Raw genomic sequence first — 27659 nt, forward strand, 5'->3', positions numbered from 1 at the left:
TGTGGATCGCTTTAACCCCTGAGTCCGGGGTTTTAAATCACTGTCTACATATATAACCGTTTTAGCACCAAGACCCCGTTATAGACGGAAGCAAGCTCGCACATCATCTCTCCATCCTAAGTATCCAGCATCTAGCCTACTGCTACCCAAACAGTAAGGGCTCCCGGGCACACGTTTGAGAAACAAATGGGATGATTTGGTTCCTATAATTTGGAAGCGCAACATCTTTACTGAGCTATAATTTACGAACCCCCAAATCCACCTGTTTAAAGTGTGCAACTTTGCGTGATTTTTAGTATAGTCCCAATGCAACGATATTCATAGTGCAACTATCACTGTTATCTAATTTTCAACTTTTTTCTCACCCCAAAAGGAAACCCCGTACCCACTAGGCAGTCAATCCCCATTCCCCCTTCGGTCCATCCCCTAGCAACCACTAATAGGCTTCTGTCTCTATGGATTTGCTTCTCCTAAATATTTCATATTAAATGGAATCATACAATATTTGCCATTTTGTGTCTGGCTTCTTTGGCTCAGCATCATGTTTTCAAGGTTCACCCATGTTGTAGCAGGTGTCCGTGCCTTATTCCTTTCTATGGCTGAATAATATTGCATTGCATGAATGGACTACATTTTGCGTATCCATTCACCCACTGAGGGACATTTGTTTTCACTTTTTAGCTCTTATGAAAAATTCTGAAACGTTCCTGTACATGTTTTTATGGCAACATATGTTTTCATTCCTCTTGGGTCGATACCTAGGAATGAAATTGCTGAATCATATGGTCACTGTATGTTTAACAGTTTGAGGAAACTGTTTTACACAGAAGCTCTGCTATGTCACCTCCCCATCAGCAATATATGAAGATTCCGTTTTTTTAATATCTTCACTAACACCTATTATTTTACTGCTTTGTTTTGTTTTTATAATAGACATCTTAGTTGATGTGATGTATCTCGTTGTGGTTTTTATTTGCATGTCCCTAATGCCTGGCTAATGATACGGAGCATCTTTTCATGTGCTTTTTGGCCATTTGTGTATCTTCTTTGGAGAAATGTCTTTCAAATTCTTTAGTCATTTAAAACGATTTTTTGTCTTTTTATTGTTGATTTTTAAAAGTTTTTTTTTTTAAATATATTCTGGATATTAGCCCCTTGTTTTACATACAATTTCCAAATATTTTCTCCCATTCCATGGTTGTCTTTTCAATTTCTTGATAGTGTCCTTTGATCCACAAAAGTCTTTCATTTCAGTGAAGTGTCATTTATCTATTTTTTCTTATGTTGCTTGTGCTTTTGGCGTAATTTTAAAGAAACTATTGCCTAATCCTAATAAAATTGAGTTTGAGTGTTCTTTATATATTTTGTCAGATTTGTGGTTTGCAAATCTATTTCTCCCAGTCTAGACTTGTCTTTTCTAAACAGTGTCTTTAGAAGACCAAACATTTTTAATTTTGACGAAGTCCAATTTATTGATGGGATCCTTCCGAAAACACCCACTGTGGTAGACATCTTTCATCCTTTTTGACTGTGTGTCAAACACCTTTACTGTATCAGAACACCTTTACTATTATTATTAGAGAGAGAGAGAGTATGTACAAGTGGGGGAGGGGTGAGGGGGAGAGAGAGAGAGAGAGAGAATCTTAATCCACACTCAGTGTGGAGCCTGGCTTGGGGCTAGATCTCACCATGATGAGATCATGACCTGACCCGAAATCAAGAGTCAGATGCTCAACCAACTGAGCCACCCAGGTGCCCACACTTTTACTTTTATTAGAAAAATTCTCCAAAACTGGGCTATAAGACAAAATAAGAGCCACATGTCCTTTTAAAGAATAAGATAAATATCCATGAGTGATATAAGCAAATCAGAAAGATGAATTGGGGATGACTCCTGGGATTTTTAAAAAACAAAATTTTTTTTATTTGACGTTTATTTATTTTTTGAGCATAGAGAGACAGAGCATGAACGGGGGAGGGTCAGAGAGAGGGAGACACAGAATCTGAAACAGGCTCCAGGCTCTGAGCTGTCAGCACAGAGCCCGACGCGGGGCTCGAACTCACGGACCGTGAGATCATGACCTGAGCCGAAGTCGGTCGCCCAACCAACTGAGCCACCCAGTCGCCCCGATTCCTGGGATTTTAATGAGGCAACTAGGTGGTTGATCTGCAGTGAGGGAAAAGAAGTCCCTAGAGGAGTAATCAAGAGTCCCGTCTCAAATGAGTTAAGTTCAAGATGCCCATTGACATCTATCCCATGTCAAGTCAGCAGCTGGATAGGAGTCGAGAGCACAGGGACGAGATCAGTTCTGGGTGGCCCATAGAGCCCAATGCACAACAGAAGAAACAGTTGGGAACCCTCGTCCACCCCAAGTCCCCCTCCAGCCCCTGCTGTCTCTTTCCTCCTCTGATCCAGTCTTCTGGACCGACTGGTCGGAGGGCCCTTTTACCTCACTTCCCAAACTGCCACAATATGGCTCCTGCCCTAACAACTTATTCAAACTCCCCAAGCAAAGTTCCCAGTGACCTTATGTTGCCACACCTAGTGAATCCCTTCAGTCTTTATCTTATTTGACCTCTCCATGGCTTATGATGGTGCTAATTGTATCCTCCTCTTTGAAAACCACTTTTCATTTTGTTCCATGGCGTGTTTTCCTAGTACATTTCTCTCCCTCCCAAGAGTGTCTTCTCAGTGTTGTAGACTGAGTGTCATCTCCCTCTCCCTCTTCTGTTAATAGACATGGACCCCTGGACTCCACATTTACCTTACATGTCTCTTGTTGGTCATCTCTTGTAGGATTACAGTTTTCTCAATTACAACGTACAGATGGCACCCAAAGATGGCCCAATATACAGACATGGCACCCATGACTCCAGTTCCTTCCTTCAAGCTCCAAATCCGAATGTCCAAAGGCTCACTGTCCATCTTTACCTGAGAGTTCCATGACACTTCCAACTCACCGTGTCAAAACTGAATTCTTCACTCACCTGAGCCCTGTGATCCCCTCTGCTTGCAGCACCACAATCTGTCCAGTTACCCAAACCACCAACCCAGAAGCAGTTCTCAACTCCTCCTTCTCCACTATCTCCATGTCCACTCAACCACCATCTCCTGAGAACTTTGCCTCCTACAAATTTCTCCACTCTATCCACACCCATTCGTCTCCACAATTACTATTACCTTGACTCATATGCTTGGTTTTGGACATATCGAGGGCAGGACATTCCACCGGAGATGCCCATTAGGCAACCGAACATTTAGTTCTGGAGTTTGAAAGAGAGAGACATTAAGGTTTGAGGAACATGGATCGACGATGGGGCCCTCGGAGACATGCCCATTAAGAGATCAAGAAGGAAGATGATTTGGCCTAAGAAGGCATGGTCAGAGGGCCGCAAGGTATCAGGATCATATTATTATAGAGTAAAGAGGAAAAAGAGGTTTTCAAGAAAGAGGAAGTGGTTGGCATTACAGCGTGTCATGGAGGGGTCAAGTAAAATGAAGGCTGAGAGGAAGCCAGTAAGGTTGGCAACATGAGGCCGCTGAAGACTACATTGGTCCTCAGTTGCTGCCATAACAAATGCCATAAAGCCAGCAATATAAATCTATGAAGTTACTTCCTACAGTTTCTGTAGGTCAGAGGTCCAGCATGGAGAAACTGGATTCTCTGCTCAGGGTGTTACCAGGCCAAAGTCAGCTGGGGCTGTGGTTCTCAACTGGGGCCCAGGGTCCTCCTCCAAACTCGCTGATTGTTGGCCAAATTCGTTTTCTCCTCATGCTTTCCACCTAGCGCCCTCCCTCTTCAAGCCAGCCAATAGTGGTTGAGTCTTTCTCATGCTTTGAGTCTCTCTGCCTTCTTTATTTTTAAGGGTTCGTGGAACTACATTGGACCCACCTGGTAACCAACCTTTCTTCAGGTCAGCGGATTAGTAACCATTAGTAATTAATTCCATCTGCAAAGTCCCTGTAATGTAATATAATTATGGGAGTAAATACCAGAGGGTGAAAGTCACATGGGCAAAATTCTGCCTACCATGGACTTTGCTAGAGGATTTTGAAGAAATTGTTAGGGTAAAAACCATACTGTGGCGTTTGGGGAAGTGAGGTAAATGTGCACGTAGACCATTCTGTTAAGAAACTTGGATAAGAGGAAAGAGACAACAGGGACTGGAGGGGAACTAGGGATTAAGGGTGGAGGAAGGGGGTTTCTGACTCTTTTCTGTTGTGCATGTTGGATTCTGTGGATGGCTCTGGTCTGGCTTCCTTCTTGTGCTCTTGACTCCTATCCAGTTGCTGACTTGACATCGAATGCCCAGTGGGCATCTTGAACTTAACTCATTCCCGATGAGACTCTTGATTTCTCCTCTCCAGGCTCCTTTTCCCTCACTGTAGAGCAACTACTCAGTTACTTCACCAAAATCCCAGGATTCATCCCTGATTCCTCTCTCGGATTTACCTCCACATAAGGCCATCAGTCGGTTCTGTGGACTCCATTTCTGTCCTCTCTACCCTGGTCCAAGCCACCATTACCTCTATCTAGACAGCCACGTAGCCTCCTAACTGGCCCCTCTATTCCATCTTGGGTTTACACAATCCATTCTCTACTCAGGGGCCTCTCTCATTCTTCCTTCTTAACCGACTGAGCCACCCAGGTGCTCTATTCTTCCTTCTTAAAGTACACCAGAGCCTATACTCGCCTCCCTACTCGCCTCCCTGGACAGCCGTCCAGCAGTACCTTGTCACACTTGGGATAAAATCCAAGTTCTTTATCATGGCCTCAGAAGGCCCTCTGTGTCCTGGCCTCTGTCCACCTCTCTACCCTACTACCCTCCCCTTCTTTTGCTTCACTCCAGCTCCCATGACCCATTTCCCATTCTTGGCCACACCAAGCTCACTTTTGCCTGAGGATTTTTACACTAGTGTCCTCTACACGTGGAACACCCTTTCCCCAGATCTTCCCACAGGGACACCTCCTCAGAGAAACTATTCCTCGTCACTTAGAGTATCTCACCTACCACTCTCTCCTTCTCCCATCACCTTGTTTTATTTTTATAGTTCTTATTACCTTACACTTTCTTGTATGATAATGTGTCTACTGTCTGCCCGTTGCCCATCAGAACACCAGCTATCAGGGCAGGGACCTTGTTTAACTTCTTTGCCACCATTCCTAAGACCCTAGAAGAGTCTATTATTCAAAATATGAATAAGCACCTTCGACAAATAACTCTGGAGCACAGACTCTGGTTCTAGGCCTTGTCGTTGCAAACACACAGTTGAGAATCCAATGATGTTCAAGGCCAAGCAGAACGGAGATGAGGCCTTTGACTCACCATATTCACTGTGGTTATCGGGGCCATCCCCCTACACTGGCATGGGCATACTTCAGAAATTTCCAAAGGTAATACATTTTGAGAAAACTCATGCCAGCCTGACGCCTACGCATACTCACTGTGACCCTCCCCAGAAATTCCCTGTGGGGCACTGACCCTCAGCTCCTGTAAATCATCTGTTCCTGGGGAGTTAGGCCTGTCAAATCTGGGCTTCAAAATTTCTTCTAGTCAAATCGACAAGCTTTTTCCCAGAAGAAATGGCAAAGATGTGTGTGCTTTCCTGTGTGTGTCTGTACTGAGTCAGGCATCTGCCCACCTTGAGGGTAACCTCAGCATTTCCTTCCAGTCCCGCTTTCACCCAGCCTCGTGGGGCAGAATATTGAAAGTGTTTTCTGGAGAAAAGCTGAGCAATGATTTTGCCATGGGCGGGACGTTGATCGCTCTTTTCCCTCACAACTGGCCCTTTATATATCTCCCAGAGGCCATGGCGAGCACATCTAGCTCTAGAAGCTGTTGCCGGAGCAGGCCCTGTGTGCTCTCTCGCCATGCTCTCCCATGCAGGTACTACTGTGCCCTGATGCCTGTTTCATGAGCGTGGTCTCGTCCCGTTGGATAGAGAAGACTCTGGAGGGGCTTGGCCAGTGGTTGCTCAACAACGGCTTCGGTGGTTGCAACTGGGGTGGGCAGGGGGCGTCTGGCCACGTGGCCCACAGCATCATTTTTTTTCTCCAGGACCCGCCAGGTTTGCCCTGTTTCTGCTCTGCTGCATGGAAACCTTGCTGCCCTCCCATATGGCACCCACCCATCGACTACAACCAAGTGACGTCCGAAAAATAATCTTGGAATTACGGCCCATGTCTAAGGGACTTTTGCAAGACTACGTAAGTGCCCTTACAGATTTCTTCTCCAGGCCATTTCTTTAAAATGCCTTCCGTTTGCCCCTAGAAGAGGCCTACTATTTTTAGACCCCAAGCTAGGGCTGCGGATACACCAGGAAGAGATGGGAACAACTAGACAGGATACAATGGAATTTTCATGAGGGTTGGAGGCAGAGATTAGCCCAGACAGTCTGAAGTTCAATGACTTCTCACATACTATAGGATCTGCTTTAGTAGGTCTGTTCATTCTTAACATATATAGTTCGCGGTAATGTTACATGGATTTTCCTGCCTGTAGCACAACCCTAGGGACGGGCCATCTTGCCTGACCATTTAGTTGCCTGCAAAGGTCAACCTCAGCTATAAATGATGTCTCAGTGAATTCAGGATATTAAAATCCTCTTGGGGCACAGAGAGTCTCTCTTACCGCAGAGAAGGGCAGTGAACAAATTGGGGGTCTGTTTGCATGCTACTTTATTGTTTAATTAGGACCCAGTCTGCTTCTGCCAGAGGCTCTGCTGACTCCGACCCCATTGGGAGGAAAGTATGAGGTTGAATAAATGTAAATACTCTTCCATTTTCCCAGAGTTGTCTTCAAGATAGAACCTCTTGGGCAGCTTTGATTAAACGAACAAATAAAACCCAAAACCTGGAAACAACTCACAAAATTGGCCTAGCCCTTCCCTTCCACCCCCTGACATTTAAACCTTAGCCTTGGCTTTAACGGGCACAGAAACAGAGGTTGTTACAGCCAAGGTGACTCTGCAGTTCAGGCTGGTGAGATGCCGTTAGCATTTCAGTTGAACCCCAAATCTCTTAGTCCTTGGGAAGAGGGACAGGAGAGGGTGTGGTCTGGAGTCAGAGGGTGTGGTCAGTATGTTTGGAAAAACTCTCCCTGGCATCTTGGAGGCCTTTCCAGACGTGCACACATCCCCCTGACGAGCTGGGGATACACTGGCTTTAATACAGAGTCACAAAGAGCAAGAAGCAGGATGGAAACCCAGATGCTTTCCTATTCCCCCTCTCTGAGCCCCAGAGCAGCTAAGAGAAGATTCCTGGGGAGGTGTGTGGAGGCCTTGGTCGCATGGAGCAGGGGAGGCAGTATGGAGCAGTGGTTATCGGTAGAGGCCTCAGAACTGCTGCCCACATGGGTTAGAATCCCGGGTCCGCCCCTTGATCTTGGGCCAGCTCTGCGAACCAACTGACCTTTAGTTTCTTCCGGGAAAGGCAACAGTGGTGACCACAGCCTCACACGGTGGTGGCACCGATTACATGGGATGGCAAGGGGGACGTGCCCACCCAGCCCATCACAGAGGGAGCGTTCGGACGTACGCACTTTGACTTCTAGCCGTTACTGCGGATGTAATGTTCACCCATGTCTCCTCCTCGTCCCACAGCTGAAGAAGGAGATGGGGTTGCCAGAATCTAACCATTCCTCGCTACCGTGTCTCAGCTCTGACTCCCAACTGCCGCACATCAATGGCTCCGCCATCCTGCCTTATTTCAGGGCGATCAGACCATTGTCAGATAAGAATACTATCGATAAAATCATAGAACAGCTGGACAAACTCAAATTTCAACGTGAACCAGAAGCAGAGGTTTCTATGCCTGCAGACAACTTTGAACGTAAAAACTTCATCTTGGCCGTTTTACAACAGTTCTCAGCGTGCCTGGAGCATGTGCTTCAATCATTGAATTCTGGACCCCAGTAGGCCATTCAAGGCCATCTGGCTGAACCTATTCCCTTTGGAATGGTGGAAATGTCTGAAGCCTTGAGAAAACGTAACTGGCAGGCTAAGGGTGACTGCTCTGCTGTAAATTATTCCAATGAATAATTTCAGTGAGTCCCCAGATGGGCTAGTCCCGGGAGGACTGAGGTATAAATGTGTGAGTTAACTTGAAGAGATGTCAGGTTATGACGCTGTTCTCCGTCTTGGCATTTATAGAATGTTTTTCCTCGGCAGACTTAAATCTTATCTTCATTATGCCTTTGCGAAGGCAGAAGGCGATACCTGTGTTAATTTATTGGTTTTTATTGTATTGAGAGTGTTAGTGCTCCTCAGGAACTATTTAATAAATTATATTGAGTTTTTCTCATGATCTGCTTTGGATTTTGTGAGGGGGTTAAAATCAGTGGCTGGGAATCCAGGCTGGGTGGTGTTGTGGCTGAGGGAGCGTGGGGCATGCTGTGGAAACAGATACCATTTCTCCCCATGGGACAGGCTCAGTAGCAAATAAGAGTAATTCTAGCAGCGACAACCATTTATTGAGGATTTTCTTTATGCCAGGCCATGTAAGTACCGTTACTGTCCTCTTTTTTTTTTTTTTAATTTTTTTTTAACGTTTTATTTATTTTTGAGACAGAGAGAGCATGAACGGGGCAGGGGCAGAGAGAGAGGGAGACACAGAATCGGAAGCAGGCTCCAGGCTCCGAGCCATTAGCCCAGAGCCTGACGCGGGGCTCGAACTCACGGACCGCGAGATCGTGCCCTGAGCTGAAGTCGGACGCCTAACCGACTGAGCCACCCAGGCGCCCCACTGTCCTCTTTTTATAGGTGGGGGAAACTGAGGCAAGGAGTCATTTAGTGACTTGCCCAAGGCCACACTAGCTGTTAAGTGGCCACACTAGCTGTTAAGGCAGACTCACACTTACCCTTCACCACTTTGCCCAACCTTTGTCCCTCTCTGGGCAGTGACTGGGTCTTAGGAGCACTTAATGGCGTGTCCGGTACAGAGCAATCATTCAAGTGTCTCCTGCATGGTTCCAAACTGGATTTCCAGTGCCTCTGCTCCTGTAAAGTCCTGTTCCATCATTGCCTCCATGACTTCTACGTAGCCAGGGCCAAAGATTTTCTCATTTGAATGAATGTTGAGTCCAAAGTCGTTAATGGTTCTTTGAGATCATTTGGACCAATGGCTCTCAACGCATGGCCTCCGGGCCAGCAGCATGGGCATCACCTGAGGGCGTGTTGGAAATGCGCATGCGCGGGTCCCACCTCACACCTACTGAATCAGACGCTTTGGAGGGGTAGTCAGTGATCCGGGTTTTAACAAAACCTCCCCGTGATTCATATACACGCCGGAGCCTGAGAACCACAGATCCTGAGTTGAAAAACACCTTCATATTCATCTTATTTGGGGGAAGATGAGGCCCAAAGAGATCCTCTGATTTGCCCACGTTCTCATATCGGCGGGTGGGGGGGTGGTGGTGATGTTATTGGGGCTCCGAGAGCTGCAACTCACCCGGGAATTCTCTTTCTTACTCTTGTGGGTATTTCTACTTCAGCACCTCCCGGGGCTCTGAGGCTACACACATCGTAGCCTCCAATGACCAATGACAGTGTTTTGGTCAGCCTTTCCCAAAATATCCACCGTGGTGCTCGTCTGTCATTCTTTTTGACTGTCCTATATCAGAACACATTTACTATTGTTAGAAAAATTACCCCCAAGCTGGGAAATCAGGCAAAAAAGATGACCACGTGTCCTTCCAAAGAGTAAAATAAATATCCACTAGTCTGCAGTGATACAAATAAATGGAGGAAAAGGGACAAATGTTCCTTACAGAATTCTAATTAATAAACATAGAAGGAATGAGGGAAATAGAAAATCACCATTAGAACACCTCAGTTGTGGGGCGCCGGGCTGGCTCAGTCAGCAGGGCACGCAGCTCTTGATCTCGGGATTGTAGGTTTGAGCCCCACATTGAGTGTAGAGATTACTTAAAAATATAATCTTAAAAAAAAAAAAAAAGAACACCTCAGTCATAATTGCTGTGGGCAAGATCTACAGATGAAGGCTAAAATTAATGGGTGAACTGCGAAGAAACAGGAAATTTGCTTCACGACAAAGTATCTTCCCACAAATATTTACTAGTCATTTGGCAGTTTTAACATAGGTCTGCAAATTCTTTGATATTTCCCTTCCAGGAGGTGGAGGGGAACTTCCCTCCTTCTGATGCAGGCTGGATCTGTGATTTGCTTCTAAAGCACTGAGCACAGGAGGGCAAGACAGCCACACACGAGGGAGAAAGCGACAGACAGCACCCCTGCGTGAGGCAAACAGAGCAGCCAGTGGATGTCAGGCACCCCTGATCTGCCGTGGTGGGGAGGGTGGCTCGTCATCTCTGTGGGACTCTTCCCCCAGATCCACACCCACCCCTTCGCGAGAAAACACCAGGCAAACCCGAGTCAAGGGACATTCTACAAAACCCCTGACCACAACCCTTCAAAGCTGTCAGCGTCAGGAAAATCAAGGGGAGACAGAGAAACCTCCACCTGGGGACCAAGGAGACATGAGGGTTGGGTGCAGTCTTGGAGGGGATCCTGATAAAGGACATTAGTGGAAAAACTGGTGAAAATTCAAATGAAGCCTGCAGTTACGTGAATTTCTTAGTTTTGATCAATGTACCACAGTTATGTAAGACGTTCGCATTTAGGAGAAGCTGGGAGAAGGGAATATGACAATTCTGTACTATCTAGAACTTTTCTGTATAACTACATTTATTTTAAAATAAAACACTTGTAAAGGGACCCCTGGGTGGCTCAGTCGGTTAAGCGTCCGACTTCGGCTCAGGACATGATCTTACGGCTCATGAGTTCGAGCCCCGTGTCGGGCTCTGTGCTGACAGCTCGGAGCCCAGAGCCTGCTTCAGATTCTGTGTGTCCCTCTCTCTCTGCCCCTCCCCTGCTCTCTTCTCTCTCTCTTTCTCTCTGGCGCGCGAATGCGTGCGGGTGCTCTCTCTCACCCTCTCTCTCTCTCTCAAAAATAAATATTAAAAAAATAAATAAATAAAACACGTGTAAAACTCCACTTCTTTGGTCCCACGAGCCACATTTTAAGTGCTCCAGAGCCACATGTGGTGAGTGGTTCCTATACTGGACAACACGGACGTAGAACATCTCCATCGCCACGGAAAGTTCTATCAGACAGCACTGCTCTCAGGGGATGGGGCATGATTTGTTGGGCACGATTTATTCCTGAGTAGGTCCCAGAGTCTGTGAATCTGTAGAAATTGTAGAAAATGTGTAGAATTTGTAGAAATTTGTAGACAATTGATAAGGTACAGATCCTTCCTCTCTGGTAGAGAAGTAACCCCAGAGGTGAAGAGGGTTTTAGTGGCGGTGAGGATGAGGCAAACACCTCCCTTCCCATCTCATTCCAGCACTCATTTCCCTCAATGACGATGGAGAGACAGAGAAAAGGAGATGTCACCTTCCCGTATTATCCTTTGAGCCAGTTGTGCTGTGCTGACTGATGCCTTCACTGATGAGGTAAACAAAACTTTGGCACCTAAGTTACCTGGAATTCAGCTAACAAGGACCCACACGTAATTAGAATTTCTTTCGGTGATAATCTGCCAAAACCCGGAAAGAGGCAAAAATACCGTCAGATTCTGGCGTTTTGTCAGAAATTTAGTATCTCCTTCATCTACTCATTTCCACGGTATGTCCTGTGCTCAAGACACTCCAAAGTAATGACTTAAAAAAAAAACCCAATATCACTGACTCACAGAGGAAAGGAAAACAAATGTTCCAGAGTCACAGGGAAGCAAAAACTACTAGGATCTAATACGATATGATTAATACGACACTCTCGGAAGCTGAGTAGAAGCTTAAAGTCGCCCGATTTATAAAAGAAGAACAGGCGATATCAAGCTTTAAGAAAAACATTTTTAAGTAAGGTCATCTTCTTGTTCTGGAGAATTAAGAGGTGAGAGGAAAACTAAAAAGGAAATAGAAGGGGTAATCAGATAACGAATGAGGAGGAGGAGAGAGAAGAGAAGGCAAAGAAGTGGTTAAATGTAAACTAAGAAATCAAATAACCAGTAAATGTGAAACTAGGCTGAACCTTACTAGTAACCAAGAAAAGCAAATAAATAGGAGGTCATATCAGCACCGGCTTTACACACGATAAGGCCTGATGGCAGCGACGGTGCGAAAGGCCTACTCAGCCACTTCCGGAAGTAGGTGTCTGTCTCGCAGAGGATTCCATCCTGCCGACCCTCTCCTGCTATTCTCTCCTGGTGGAATTTCCTAAGGAGCTGATCACAGACTGGACACATGCAGACACAGACGCAGACACAGACAGACACACACCCGGGGGGGGGCGGGGGCTAACAGCATTCGTGACAATATCAGAAACACACGAGGAAACCTGCGTCAGGGAAGGTCATCTGAGGAGCAGGTGCCAAGGTGGGACTCTCCATACCAAAGGCTCAGCAGTAGCAAAACTGTGAGGGGCAGCGGAGGCGCAGGGGGGACTGAGGCCAGGCCCCGGGCCCCCGTGGAACAGAAGGCTGGTGGCAGCATGTTAGACTGAAGTGCTTTTCTTTTCTTTTAATGTTTATTTATTTTTGAGAGGGTGGGGGAGAGGGGGAGGGGCAGAAAGAGAGAGGGAGACAGAATCCAAAGCAGGTTCCAGGCTCTGAGCTGTCAGCACAGAGCCAGACACGGGGCTTGAACTCAGGAACCGCAAGATCGTGACCTGAGCCAAAGTCGGAGGCTCAACCGACTGAGCCACCCAGGCGCCCCCTGAAGTACTTTCCTAAGACAGATTGGCGAGGCTGTGGGGAAATGTGCCGAGTCACTTGTCAGAGGAACCTCGTGTCCCTCAGAAACGAGCAGAAATGTCAGCGTCCCTGACACGGTCCCTGGCTGGGAGAGGCCTGTGGGGGACACAGTGCCCCCGCATGATGGGCAGTGGATTTCTGAGCCCATCGTGTGAGCTCCCCCTGAGTTCTAGAGAGAGCGAGAGCCTATATGGACAGAAAGCAAGACTGGGATAAGGCCAGGATAATTTTCTTTCTATTTTTATGTAGTTTCCAAATTTTCTAAAGTTAGGAATGTATTATTTTAGGAATCGGGAAGATAAACACAGTTTCCCATTTTGAAAAAAATAGCCGCGTGAGAAAAAGAGGTTGAAACATGGAGCGTTTGAGGGGTTTTCCAAGGACCGGCGAAGGTAACGGTCTTTGGCCCGAGGCTGTTCACTGGCGCCGGGGGTTTGTCTCTTCTCCCCGATCGCTGAAAGCAGCCTGGGGTCCGCTCTTCACAGCCCTGAATCTGCGTCTCAGACTCCCAGCTGACAGGCACAACCGAAGCAGCTGGGCAGGGGCACAAGCGACCTCTAGCGTAACCCACGTGGTGCGACTTCCCCCTGCCCTTTTGTGAATGATCCCAAACTATAGTAGTTTATAATGAGAAGGAATACTCAGTGTCTGTCTCGCAGAGGCTCTTTCAGACCCCACCTTTTTTTTTTTTTTTTTTTTTTTAATGTTTATTTCTGAAAGAGAGAGAAAGACAGAGTGCAAGCTGGGGAGGGGCAGAGAGAGAGAAGGAGACAGAATCCTAGGCAGGCTCCAGGCTCTGAGCTGCCAGCACAGAGCCCAACACGCGGCTCGAGCTCACAAACCATGAGATCACGACCTGAGCCGAAGTCGGACGCTTAACCGACTGAGCCACCCAGGTGCCCCCAGATCCCAACTTTCTTAATTTACTTATTCAATGGCCCCGGAAACATTCTGCCTCCAACAGCATTGGTGTTAATAAGAGCAAATGTTCTCGGGTACCAGGTTCTGGTTTAGGTTCTGGTTCTAGGTTCTGGTCCTGTACTTTCTGTATGTGATGTAACCTTAGACAAATTATGTCATCTCTCTAAAGTATGCAACCTGGTAGTGTGTGTGTATATGTATATGTATATGTGTATGTGTGTGTGTGTGTGTGTATGTATGTTCAACCATCCCAGAAATCTGATTCCAGAACATTCTCAGCACCCCCAAAAGAAGCCCTATACTCCTTAGCAGTCATTCCCTATTCCTCCTCCAGCTCCTGCAAACCACTAATCTACTCTTTTTTTTTCTTTTTCTTTCTAAGTTTATTTATTATTTTTAGTAATCTCTACACCCAACGTGGGGCTCAAACTCACAACCTTGACATCAGGCAAGAGTCGCACGCTCTACCAACTGAGCCAGCCAGGCACCCCACCACTAATCTACTTTTTGTCTACGGATTTGTCTATTCTGGGCACTTAATATAAATGGAATCCTACAATATGTGGCCTTGTTTTTTTCAATGCTTATTTATTTTTGAAGGAGAGAGAGAGCGTGAGTGGGTAAGGGGCAGAGAGAGAGGGAGACACAGACTCCAAAACAGGCTCCAGGCTCCGAGCTGTCAGCACAGAGCCCGACGCGGGGCTCGAACCCATGGACCGCGAGATCATGACCTGAGCCGCAGTCGACGCTCAACCGACTGAGCCACCCAGGTACCCCCCACCCCGCCCCCTGCATACCCACCCATTAAGCAGTCGCTGCTACTCTCCCTCCCCCGCTGGCCCTGGCAACGCCAATCTGCTCTCTGTCTCCGTGGATTTACCTCTTCTGGGTGTTTTCCATACACGGAATCTTACACTGTGTGGCCTTTTGTGTCTGGCTCCTTCAAGGTGGCACGGTGTTTTTGAGGTCCATCCACATGGCAGCATGGGGTCAGGGCTTCATCCCCTTTGAGGGCAGAATAATACTCCTCAACTCTGTTCGGTAGTTTTCAGGGTAAAAGTCTTGCACTTGCTTCATTTATTCCCGAGAATTTTCTTCTTTTTGACGCCATCGTACGTGGAGTTGTTTTCTTAATTTCTCTTTTGGGCTGTGTATTGCTAACGTCCAGGAATGCAGCTGATTTTTGTGTGGTGCTCTCGTGTCCTGTGACCTTGCTGAACTCATTTGCTGGCTCTACTAGGTTTATGTGCACGTGTATATCCTTCAGGGTTTTCTATATATAGCATGATGTCATCTGCACACAGAGAGTTTTAGTGTCTTTTTTTTTTTTTTTTTCCTCCAGTTGGAACGCCTCGTATTTCTATGTGTCGCCTAACTGTGCTGACTAGAACCTCCGGGACGGTGCTGAATCTGTGCCCGTCCTAGATGGAAAGCATTCGGCCTTCACCAGTAAATACATTAGCTGTGGGGTCTCCTCAGACGCCTTTATCGGGTAAGCCTGAGTTCACGCCTGTGGAAGATAAGGATAACAATTCTTACCACCCCGGGTCTTTTGAGGATACAAATGGCACCACGGTGGAAGCCTCCAGGCTGGCTGCTGGCACATGTTATTGCCACCAGGCACACCCAGGTCTAGAGCTCAGATTTGCACTCGGTGATAGCGCTGCTGGGCAAGTGGTGTGCTTCTCTAAGCCTCAACTTCCTTATCTCTAAAGTGGGGATGATAATAGTTACCTGCTTCACAGCGTGTTGCATCACCTGGCACGCAGTGGTAGATACGACTTAACCCACGAGCTGGCTAGGCACCAGGGACACCGAAACTACGTGCTACGGTAGATGGCTGATAAAACGAGACGCGGTCCCTGTCCTTCGGTGGGGGCAATGACGCGAGGGCAGTACCGAGAGTGACACGACCAAGCAGAAGGTGCCACGTGACGTAAGTGACAGAAATGGAGCACCGGTGGTAGTTCGAAGCCCGGCGTGGGGTGGCAGCCTGCAGAGAGGGACGGAGCGCAGGGCCTCCGGGGGGCAGGGCACAGAGGGAGGAAGCACGGGGCGTAGCTAACGGTCACAGGGAGTCCGCTTAGCCCGGAACCCGGGCGGTGTAACTGGCAGGGAGGACACTTGGGAGTCAGTGCTCTACTGAACGCCACGCTAAGGACTGGGGGACTTTATTCTAGAAGAACAGGAAGTTCTGAAGTGCTGGGAGGAAGACACATTTTTTAAACAAGGATGAATATTAGCAAGCCGAATGCTAGCTATTTCCTGACTTTTTTAGACCTAAGCTGGGAAGTTAGGCTCCTTCTTAACTCTGACAGTTCTGATACTTCTCAACTCTGAAGCCGCTGTTCCCTGGCACGGGACGGGGCCCCAGGCAGCGACATTTCCCAGAAAGAATTCACAGCACAAGATCTGGTGCCTGAGAGGGAGCCAGGCGGGATGCCGGGGGGCAGGGAGAATCGGGATGCCGCCAGGGTATCAAAGAGGGGGGATGGTCTTTTGCGGTAGCGTTAATGACACGCAAGAGAGTCGGGCGAGGGTGCGATGTTGGGCCCGGGGAAGGTGGGGAGGAGCTGACTGTAAACGGGTCTCGTTTCAATCCTTCAGTGCGGAAGTGGGGTCGGCACGATTTTATCCGCATTTTCTAGACGGGACGCTCAGGCCCAGAAAGGGTGTCACTCGCCCGAGGCAGTCGGAAGCCAGATGGCGAAGAGTTTGGACTTTATTCAAAACGCAGCAGGAAACCACTGGAAGTTTGAGTGGGGGAGACGACGCAGTGTCTTTAATAAGGTCACTCCAGGGGTGCCGGGGGCGGGGGGGCTCAGTCGGTTAAATGTGTGACCTTGACTTCGGCTCAGGTCACGGTCCCGCGGTTCTTGAGTTCGAGCCCCGCTTCGGGCTCTGCGCTGAGCATGGAGATTGCTTGGGATTCTCTCTCCCTCTCTCTCTGCCCCTCCCCCCCTCCCCCTCGTGCTCCCTCCCTCTCTCGCTCTCAAAACAAACAAATAGACATTTTTAAAAACACAAGGTCCCTCTAGCTCTGTGGGGAATGGGTGACGCGGAGCGTGGAAGATATCACGGCGGCCCCTCGAGGTGGTGGCAGGGGGAGTGGGGAGAAGAGTGGACTTGTGATGATTCTGGAGGGATCACTGACAGGATTTACCGACAGATTGAAGGTGGGGCGTGAAGGGAGAAGAGCCAGGAGGGGACCGTCTGCAGTTTCGGCTTGAGCAATCGGGCGGCTGGCAACACTATGGAGCGAGACGCAGAGTATTTGGGGATGATCAGGCTTCGAAGGGGCAGGGGAGACAGAAAGTTAACGGGTGGTTAGAGGCAGAGAGACTTGAGAAAGAGAACGTACGTGGAGAGGTGTGAGTCAATTGGAAAAGAAGAACACCCGCCGACAAAAGAGATAAGGATGAGAAAAAGCCCCAGCGGGGAGAGGGGGAGGCTCGTCAATGCAGGTGTCGCTGGGCCTCGGCCTCAGGGGAGCGGTGTCCGTGAGGATGTGCGCTTCTTCCCTGAGGGATCTGCCCCCTCTGCCCGGCTAACTCTGCCTGTCCCGCTGGCTGCTGGCTCGGCTCAGGCACCTGCCACGGGGACATTCCCGGCCCCTCCCAGGATGGGCTGCCGGGGCTCCTTCAGGACCTCAAGGGCACCCTGTGCTGACCCCCATCACTCAGTATCAGGACAGAGTTGGCGGTGTCTCCAGTAAAGTCACTGCGCTGTTCCCTGAGCTGAGCTGAGATCTGGCCTTTAGCGCATGCTTCTTGATCGAAGGCTAGAAGGAAAGGGGGCACAGTGGGGCAAACCACTGGCCGGTGTTGGACGAGAGGCACAGAACCGGAGCAGCTTATGTGTATCCCAGGGAAAGGTCGGTCATTCAGTGACACTGATGGGCGGGCTGGGGACACCAGGAGACACCAACAGGCTAGAATCTGGGCTGCCGGATGGGTGAGGGGCAGGTGGGACGGGCCGCTACCCTCCCGCTCACACAGGCCCTACTCCCACGACGACGACGAAGACGTTTGTAATGGAACCAGCCAGCACTGTTTGGTCGTCCCCCAGGAAAGAAAATCAGTCAGACTAGATCAAGAGATTAGATTGTTTGCTGCACCATACCCATTAAGGCAGGAAAGTAGGCTCTTATCTTAGAAAGCTTTTCCCTCTTTAAACAATAAGGGTTTTCTAGCTAATGATTCTGTGAAACAGAAAATCTGATCAATAAGAACTCCCCAGTCCCCAGGTTTCGTATTAACTGTGACTTTGTAGCTTTTGACAAAGCCTTTAGGAGCCTTTAAATGACCAACACTATTGCAGGTATGCAATTCTGTAAATAGTACTAAAAAGCACATTTACTATTTTTAAATTTTTGTTTAATGTTTATTTCTGAGACAGAGACAGAGCATGAGCGGGGGAGGGTCAGAGAGAGCGGGAGACACAGAATCCGAAGCAGGCTCCAGGTTCCGAGCTGTCAGCACAGAGCCCCATGTGGGGCTTGAACCCACAAACTGGGAGATCACGACCTGAGCCGAACCCAGATGCTTAACCGACTGAGCCACCCAGGTGCCCTAGTGAAATGCTTTTAAATGTCACTTAGAGATTGTTCTATTTGCAATCTAAATTACTAAAGCTGATGTTCTACATTAAACATGTAAGGGGTACCTGGGTGATTTAGTCAGTTAAGCATCCGACTCTGGACGTCAGCTCAGGTCATGATCTCATGGTTTGTGAGTTCAAGCCCTGAGCGGGCTCTGTGCTGACAGCACAGAGCCTGCTTGGGATCCTCTCTCTGCCTTTCCCCACTCATGCGAGCTCTCTCTCTTTCTCTGTCAAAAATAAGTAAATAAACACTTAAAAAAAGGGGAAAAGTTAAACATGTTAAGGTCAACCACTTAACCTCAACATCTACATCAGCTTGACATCTGCACCTGCTGGTGGTCCCCCTCCCCCTCTCCTGAATTCTCATCACGCCCCGCATACCCCCGATGCAAATGTGAGGAAAGGGCAGCTGGGCTGCTGGAATGCTGGAGGGTTCATTCAGCAGGTTACCTGTGCACCTGCTGTGCGACAGTTCTGTGCTAGGCACAGCGGTGACCATCAGCACCCGGTCCCTGTCCCCACGGGCCTCAGGGCCTGTTAGGGAAGATAAATGATAATGACAAACTCAACAGGTGTCCTGAGCAGACACAGGGTGCTCTGAGGCCTGACTCCATGCACGTGCTTCAGAAGAACTGAGGTCTCAGAAATGGGACTGGAAGAAAGAATGGGAGTGAGCCAGGAGAAGGCGTGGAGATGGAGGGAGGCTGGGGCAGAGGAAAGAAGCCTTGGAAAAACCTTAACAGTGAAACAACATGCAACGGAACATGGTACGTTCATAGAACCGAAACGAGCGAAAATGAGGTGGGGAAAGTGAGCAGGGGCCAGAGGGGCAAGATGGGGCGGGGTGGGGGAAATAGACACCAGGGCTTGGCCCTCATCTGGAAGGCCCTGGATGGACTGAGCACAGGAGTGACGTGGCTGGACCTGGGCTTTTCCAAACTCACACTATGATGAAGACCACAAGACAGAGCAAGTGGGGCCCTGTTACGTGAACTGGTTGAGAAATAACGGCAACCTGGATCTGGTGACAGCAGCGGCATGGAGAAAAGTGGGTAATGTATTTGGAAGAGATTTAAAAGATGAACTTGACCAGATTTGGCATTAGGAGAGGTGAGGGAGGGGAGGGGAGGGGAGGGGAAGGACAAGTCAAGGATAATCCTCCCCATTTGGTGGGTGGAGAGGCTATTTACAAGGTAAAAAATAAAATGATTCTTTAGACTTCTCTGGTCCATGTGGCCTTAATACCTTGTCAACTACTTTGATTTCTTCTTCTATGAAATGGGAATAGCAACACCACCAGGTTGAGAACTATCCAGGGGCACGCATGCCCCATGGAGCCCAGAGCCCGATGCGAAAGAAGTCTCTAGAACACTGGCCTCACTCCCTCTGCTCGCTCTGTCTCCCTTCTCCCAGCCTATCGAAACTTAACCCTCTTCTCCGAATTATGTCCCTAGCATTTTTTTTTTTCTCAAAAGTCTACATTTATTTTGAGAGAACGAAGAGAGTGCAGGTGCACAAGAGAGGGAGGGGGCAGAGAGAGAGGGAGAGAGAATCCCAAGCAGGCTCCGTGCCAAGCCGGACTTGAGGCTGGATCTCATGACCATGAGATCATGACCTGAGCTGAAATCAAGAGTCAGATGGCACCCCGTCCCAAGCATCTTTCAAGATTCCACACATGACATGGAGCTGCGTTCAAAAACTTAAAAAGAGCAAAGCAGACACCTGTTGCTCAATGGAAATTGAGTTTCTTCAGCCCAGAGGAGTCTGAGAACCACTCACTTCTTTCTAGGGCCTCCTGTTCTCAAGACCTAAAATCTTGCTTTGTGTCACTGAGACTTTTTCTTTGGGGGAGGCATCAGGTTTGATCAGACAAGAGCCGGTGTATCAACCCACAGCATTTTAGTCAGAGATTCAGATCTGAGCCGTTTGGTGAGACAGGCTGGCAGCTCCGTACGGGAGCTAGGCCGCCCGCAAGAGGTAGCACGAGTTGGTTGGCTCACTGGGTCACCTTCCAGGCACAAGTGACTGCGGTGGGGGACGCAGGAAGATGGTATGGAAAAGAGAGAAGCTTCTAAATTAAACACAGATCATCAAAGTCTTCTCAGCACGGCAACGGGACATCTTTGCTGCTCAACTTCCCTGCGTTTTCCACCTATGGTTTTGGGTCCACGGTCAGCAGGGAGACCACAGCTCCCTGGGGCCATCACCATGACTCAGAAGACTTTCAGCCCTGGGGCCAGTGTTAGCCATTCTGATGATGACCTATACTTTTTTTTTTAATTTCTTTTTTTTAATGGTTGTTTATTTTTGAGAGTGAGAGAAAGAGAGGGAGACAGAGCTCGAGAGGGGAAGGGCCAGAGAGAGAGGGAGACCCAGAGTCGGAAGCAGGCTCCAGGCTCCGAGCTGTCCACACAGAGCCCGACGCGGGGCTCGAACAAACGAACCGCGAGGTCATGGCCTGAGACAAAGTCGGATGCTTAACCGACTGAGCCACCCAGGCACCCCGACTATACTAAGTCCAGTGCTCCACGGGTGACTGCACACCCTGACGTGATTTTATGTGAACTCACAACCACCCTGTTCAACAGCATGGGCCGGGTGCCATCTGCCCAGGTTCCCGATGGGGACATGGGCAGCTTGTACAAGCACCACTGAGCTCCGTCCACCTGGGAAAGGCCTGGAACACGAGGCTCTGGAGAGTTCATGGGAAGAATTGGTCATTTTGGGCTTCTGTCACAGGCCCTTCCAGCAGCCTCTCTTCAGGAACCCCTGCCCACCTCGGGCCTCTCTCCTCGCCGCCAAGGCCTCCACCGTAGGCTGCACCCATCCCTCAAGGTTAGAATGAGTGAGCCCGTCTTGGCATCACTTGGCTCCCATCTCCCTGAATCATCTCTTCCACAGCCCAACAGAGTACCATTTAAGACCACATGTCACAGGCTTTTCAAAAAAATACAACTTTTTATTGTCTCGGATGCAAATATAGTTTTAAAACTGCATTGTAGTGTTGAATACAGCTGGTGGAAACGTGCTTCTCAACAGCGGAGCATGAGGGGTGGTGTTCTGGATGGCACAGGCCTGAGGGAGCCTCTGATTAACAAGGCTCTTCTCCGGTTTTGTTTTTCAGACCACGAGAGGAAACTTCCTCCTAATGGAGCCCTGACACAATCACCAGAGCTCACAACAGAAAAAACGAGCCAGGTACACTAGGAAGAGGACATGGTGGCTCAGCCGTGGTGTTACAAAGTGAGTAGATGAATCCGGTTTCCTTCTGAGGGCTGTCCGAGAAGGTTCGGGTACAGAGAGAGCAGGGCGTTGTAGGGGACGGGCTGTGTTCAAGCTCCCTTGGGAGAGACACAGCCTGGAGTCATGTCTCCTGAGCCAGAGCCCTTCAGACCCTTCAACTGTAGGACGTAAACTCTATGGAAAAATGTGTCAGTGTCTCCTAACCTTCCAGAACCTCAAGCCTTGCGAGTAGCACACCTCTGTTCAGAAACCGAGAAAAGAATTCTTCAAATGAGTGATGCCCAGGGTTGACTATGGCACCAAAAGTCTGACTGGGAGATGGAGGTGAATTTTGCTACATACTTGGGAAGGAATTTCACAAAAATAAAATTCCATTAAGTAAATGCACGCAGGCAGGCTTGTGCAAGCACATGCACACGCACACGCGCGCGCACACACACACACACACACACACACAGAGTCAAAGCCAACATTCAACATGAAAAGTTCCCTTTTCTTTTCTCAAAGGCTGATTTTCGCAAAAACCCCGACAAGGAAACAGAACCCCCGTGTGATGAGCCAGGAAAGCCAAGTCCTCGGAAGGAAAAGAGAATGGAGCAGCTGTGGATGTGCACGGTAGGTCCTAAGGCCTCTCCTTGATCCCGCAGCCTCTCCGATCAGACGGGTTCAAGGCCAAGGAGACTACTACTGAATGGTACAAACGTGTTGAGCGTCCAAGCTCTTCCACTCTCTAGCCCTACCCTCCTCTCCCTTTGTCCGTGTTCAGACGTGGTGAAGATTCTCTTGAACGTACGAGGCACTGGGACACTGTGGCACAGACTATGGCCCACGGCTGCCATGGTGCCCACATCAGGGCACCCAGCTCCCTCGACGAGACCACGACTGCAGGAACACTTGGCACAGCTAAATCCCGGTGAGCGGCGGGCGGGTGTCACCACTGGCAAAGTGCGTAATGGGAAGCAGGGTATCTCTAGGGAAAGGTAACTTCCCACCAGACAGAGAAGAGCGCGAGGGCCAGCTTGCACCCGGCATGCGGGGCCGTGAGCAGCCGGGTAAAGACCGTCGAGGATAGCCCGGCCCCATGCAGATGCATGCTTCAGCTACACTGCGACAGCCCGTGAGCCTGGAAACCACAAACCCACTTCTCGTTCTTCTAGTTCTCGGGTCACTCACCACTGCACACCCTCACCTGGGGTGAGACAAAGGGGGCCGGCACCACCGTGGGGTGCCACGCTCCCTCACAGTCTAGGTTTATCTTTCTATTGGCCAGAACAGAAAAACCTTCAGGCCCAACCTCTACCAAGGGGAAGGGGTCAGGTCACAAGGACAGGAAGCCGAGGAAGCCGGGTGCCCAAGGACACATGGGCGACCTCTTCTTGCAGAGGCTCCAGGAACAGGGCGGCGTCGGGGGTTCCTTCCTCCTGACAAGAGCCCGTGATGCCTGTTAGCATCTCATCAACGCTAACGTCTGATGCCGGGACCAGTGCTCCAGTGTGAGAAAAACGGCTGGACGGCGGCCAGGGTGCACGGGCTGAAGCATCCTGGGTGGGTGAAGGGTGACTGCTGGTGCAGAACCACCTGAGGCCAGAGACGGAGGGACAGCCCGCCAAGTCTCAGAAAGCCCCACGGCGGCACCTGCCCTGTCCCTCCGTGTCCCATTCATTGTGACAGAGCACGCAGCAGTGTGAAGGGAACTGATGGCACAGAAAGATTTCACAGAAATGCTTTTCAGATTTATGTGCCAGATGGGCTCCCCCCCCCCCCCCCCCACCTTTTCAGATTGTTTTTCTAATTCTCCAAAGTGTCAGCATTTTAATGTTTCTTTTCTGGGAGTAGAGGCAGGAGCAGGGGCGGAAATGAGCGTAAACAAAGCACAGCCCCATGGTCAGCATCCACTGGAGGCTGCTGGAAGAGTGGTCTCGCTGTCCCTGCACGCTGGCTGGGCCCCTCTGGCCATGTTCATTGAGCAAGATTCCAAAACAAGAAATGATTCTGGGACAAGAAACAATCGTGTCTGTGAGAAGAGATACAGCTTTGTGGCCCTACAGCCGTGGTAATTGTGAGCACCAAGAGAAATGGATTTAAGTAATTATCTCGAAACAAAAACATGCATCTAGTTAACAGTCTGCTAGGACACACACACACACACACACACACACACACACACCTCAAAGTCTCACGTGACCAACAGCCTTAAATATTCAACAAAACAGAAACATGAACATCAATTCAGCAAAAGGGAGAGGAGGAGAGGTAGGCCAAAGAAGCAGGAGGCCAATTTTATATCCCACGGAGTTAAAGAAAAAAAAAAAAAAAAAAAAAGACTCCCAGCACGGGGTGCTTGGAAGGCTGCTAATTCAGGAGAGGTGTTGGTGGGCCAAGCACTGTGGCCATCCACGCGGTTTACAAAGGCACAGGAACTGTGGAAGGGACTGAGCTCATGACCCTCCACGAGCCCTCATAGCTGGGGACATCATGTGGTTTTCCTTTTGACCGTAACGAGTTCTTACCGTGGTGGTCTTCTCCCTTTTGAAGGGAGACTTCACGTTTGTCCTGGGGTGAAGGGCAAGTTCTCTTACCACCTCCCAGTGGATATTAAGGATTAGCCCAGCTTTGTGTGCTCACCCCTGAGGGAAGTGATCTGGAAGGCCTGTAAACACGTTTTTCCGCTGTAGGCTGAGGGACGCCGCCAGGCTGCTCTTCCGTGAGGCTGAAGGACAGATGAGGGAACAGGCAGCTGGTCGGTGACCCGCGGCAGCGACGGCAGCAGGGAGAGGACGCCCCCTCTGCTCTCCATCAGCCGAGGCCGAGGCAGGGCTGGCTGCCCCCGAGCGCCTTCAGCGGGCCTCCAGGAAGCAGTGGGAGCCTCCAAATGGACCCACATTTCAGGAGGCAGCCCTCGGAGCCCCTGCAAAGCTCGCCCCAGGATTTCCAGCCTGCCCAGCACCGCCCAGGCTCCATCTCTGGCCGGGAGGACAGAGGTTGAATGGGAAGTTCACTAACCCTCCGAACTTCACAGCAGAACGTTAGAAGCACATTCTTTCAACAAGAAGGTACCCTGGGCTGGGCTTCCTGAGTGTTAGAGTGAGCGCCCGCCCTTCCGTCCGCGGTCCTCCGACAGGTACAGCAAGAGGACGGGCCTGGACGCCCCAGCTGCAGTTCCCATGTTTGGAAGCAGGCCATGGCCCCCCGATATCCTTCCACCTTGATCAAATACGAGTGTAGCTCTTCACTGCCTGATCTGGAGGTGCCCAGAGACAGCTCGAAGGCTGGCTGCCTCAGAGTTCTGCCTGTCAACACTCAATTTCTTCCTCCAAACACGAGACAGGACAGACTTTGGGTGTGGTGACATCTTTGGTCCGAGAACTGTTACGGTTTGGGGCTCCTGGCTGAACAATCCGGCCAAGATGACCGGACCGATGACGGCACCGTGGAGTCTGGCCTTTCAGACGCTCCACCCTGGGGGCTGTACGCATCCACGGAACACTGCTGGCTTACCCGAGGCTACGGCTCGGAAGCAAGCGGAGAACGAGGGCCATGCAGCGAGGCGATGCCCGAGGAGGCCCCACCCGAGTCCCTGCCACGGTTTCAAGTCAGCGACGTGTGGCCATCACAACACCAGGCAGAACGAAGTCACTCCCAGACCACAGTGCCGCCCGAGGGGGTCTCTAAGCCAGGGCGGCAGCTTTGCATTGCTCGTGCTTTCCTTCTTGTCCCGCGTGCATTCACACCCACCACTTGTGCACACGGGTTCTGAGGTTCCCTGGTGGCTCGTGCGGTGGGAGGCGGCCTACCGTGCGCAAGCCTGAGCAGCCGTCCAAACCTACTTACAAGGTCAGAGTCTGAGGGAGGGAGAGAGACGCCTTCCGCCTGCCCCGTGGGCATGTCAGAGTGGCACAGGAGTCACTCGGAGCCGTCCGAGTACCCAGGGGTGACAGGAGCGAGGATCTCTCAGTCTGAGGACAGAACCGGAGAGGAACCGTATGCCTCTTATAGCTCACAGGAGCAGGCCCTGCCCCTTCTGTCCCATCTACTCCCTGCACCGGCACCATGGGCCTGGCAGGCCGCCAGCAGGACAGGACTTTGTCTGGGTTGCCCGAGGGCAGGGGAGGTCACGACTGAGGTCGCTGAGTGAGAGTTCACAGCAAGGGGTTCCCAAAGATGGGCTATTGCTGTTGGCAGGACCCGAACCTGCTTCAGACCTGAGCACAGTGTTCTGAGCGGCCCGGTGGGCCAGCGGAGTTGGAGGGGGGCCCTGAGCTCCGCATCAGGAGAGGCATGGGGTGCAGCATCCTCTCCGCAGGCAGGGAAGAGCCTCGAGGCATCTTGCGCGGCCACGTGCCTGCTAGGCGCTAAGACTCCCCCGATCTCTTGCCAATTCTGGTGACAGCCTCTGCCGCCTGCTCCGGCAGCTGGGACGGGTCTGTCAGAATGGAGGTGGTGGTGCTCAGGTGCCGGAGGGTGTTCAGCACCGCTGGAAGAAAGGGGAAGGTTAGCCCGGGGACACAGGCACACACGGCAGCTCTGAGCCCGACGGACGGCACGCAAGGTGTTACACATACGACCCGTGTGGTAATTCTCACGCCCGCCAAAGCAGAGGCGCTGAGCTCAAACTGAGGGACGAATGCCAGCAAAGCCTCTCTGGCCCTAGGGTGACTCTCCGAATCATGCCTCCTATCCTGCAGACGGGCAGAGAATCCCAAGCCGTTCCTGTATGTCCACCTGTTTTCACGTCACCCCTCTATAACCTCAACGTGTGGGCGTCGCCTTGTTAGTTACAAGAATTAAATCGGAAACAATCTGAAAGCACCCGAGACGGCCTGGTGAACAGCAGGTGCTCGGTAAACGCAAGCTGGACCTGAGCACGGTGACACCCAGGGATGGTAGGAAGCCAAGCAGAGGCGCCAGGGGCTCTGCCCCCACCCTGCGGTTGGCACATTCCGGTTCGGGGCCTCCTACACAGCATCATCCCGCGCTCCCGGCCCTGCCGGAGCGGCTGCTCGTGGTAGAGCCTGGCCTGGCTACAGCGCTGTCTGCAGCGAAGGCCCTCCTCTCTCCGAGACTGTCGTGCAGGGGCTGGCAAGCCCCCGTGGCGCCTCGGCCCCCATGCAGCCCCTACTCACTTGGCCTGAGGACGGGCAGGGAGCAGTGCTGGTCCAGCCAGGACAGTGCCGTCCGGTGCAGTTCTTCCAGGCTGCTGGTGGACACCATCCCCTTGAAGGACTCAAACAGCGGCTTGATGATGATACTGAACTGCATTGCACGTGGGTTAAAGAAAACGTAAGCGAGGAGGAGGACCAGCAAACATGTAACCAAGGGTGGGGAGAATGAAGCCCAGCTACAGGCTTGCCCATGATCAATTCCCCCGGGGCGGGCAAGTGACTGTACAGACAGCGGATGAGAGGCAGACATCTAGGTTAAGACGCACCCTTACATTCCCCTAAAATGCTCCCATCTAACTGGAACTGAGCAACAGGTTAATGACCACTGAGCAGGCCAGAGGCAGGGACTGAGAGGTTTGCTTGGTGTGGCACGGGGTCCTGGCGCAACGACGTGAAAACCAACGGTCTTTATGTATACCGGCAAGAATAGGAGAGGCACGCCCCAGACCAAATGGTGGAAGCTGTCTGTCTAGAGATAGATGAGGCCTGTGTCTGGTGATAAACACACATGCTGGCTCTTAGTCACATTCCACGTAGGTCTCCCAAACCATCCTAGGCAATCAGCTTAGTGGAGGCAATGAGCTCCATTTTCTCCTTGACCTGAGCCATGAGTGCCTGCGGTCCAAGCCTCAGCCCAATGAGGAACGTGCCGTTTTCCTAAAGAGGTTCTGGCCCATCCCAGCTGTCACCCAGCTCCATCAGTGATGAGGGCAGAGGGAGGCTGGGCCAGCCAGGCAAAGCAGAGGAAACAGAGCCGGTGTCTGTCATCCCTCCTCTCTTCAAAACCAGCCGTCAGAGTGCAAATAAAGCAGATAAAATCCTCTGCTCCCAAACAACTGTCTTCTCAGTGTGTCAGTAACAAGGTGGAGGCACGTGGCCAACCTCCCACGTGTGCAGACCGTCTGAGGCAGAGATGTGGCTGGAAGGGTACGGACAAGGCAGGAGCTGTCCCCCAGA

The 27659-nt window shown here is 50.5% G+C and overlaps 2 protein-coding genes across 3 annotated transcripts in view; one reads left to right on the top strand and one right to left on the bottom strand.

The window, feature by feature from the left end:
- Nucleotides 1-5873: 5873 nt before the first annotated feature.
- On the top strand, nt 5874-7918 carry IL31 (interleukin 31). The gene is made up of 3 exons (XM_007079574.1): nt 5874-5889; nt 6061-6209; nt 7604-7918. The coding sequence occupies exons 1-3, from the start codon at nt 5874-5876 to the stop codon at nt 7916-7918; spliced, it is 480 nt and encodes a 159-aa protein (XP_007079636.1).
- A 13317-nt stretch (nt 7919-21235) lies between these two features.
- LOC102970116 (MLX interacting protein) overlaps nt 21236-27659 on the bottom strand; it is a 60496-nt gene continuing 54072 nt past the window's right edge. For both annotated transcript variants that reach the window (XM_042961375.1, XM_042961374.1), the window contains exons 16-17: nt 26664-26793; nt 21236-26014 (exon numbers count right to left, since the gene is read on the bottom strand). In XM_042961375.1, coding sequence (XP_042817309.1) covers nt 25893-26014; nt 26664-26793 — 252 coding nt within the window. In that variant the 3' untranslated portion in view covers nt 21236-25892. The remainder of the gene's footprint in view (nt 26015-26663; nt 26794-27659) is intronic.

This window comes from Panthera tigris, chromosome D3, assembly GCF_018350195.1.
Source record: "Panthera tigris isolate Pti1 chromosome D3, P.tigris_Pti1_mat1.1, whole genome shotgun sequence".
Taxonomy (NCBI): domain Eukaryota; kingdom Metazoa; phylum Chordata; class Mammalia; order Carnivora; family Felidae; genus Panthera; species Panthera tigris.

Coding starts and splice junctions, on each gene's coding strand:
- IL31 (XM_007079574.1), top strand. Junction 6,210..7,603: donor AGGGACTTTTGCAAGACTAC/GTAAGTGCCCTT, acceptor CTCGTCCCACAG/CTGAAGAAGGAGATGGGGTT.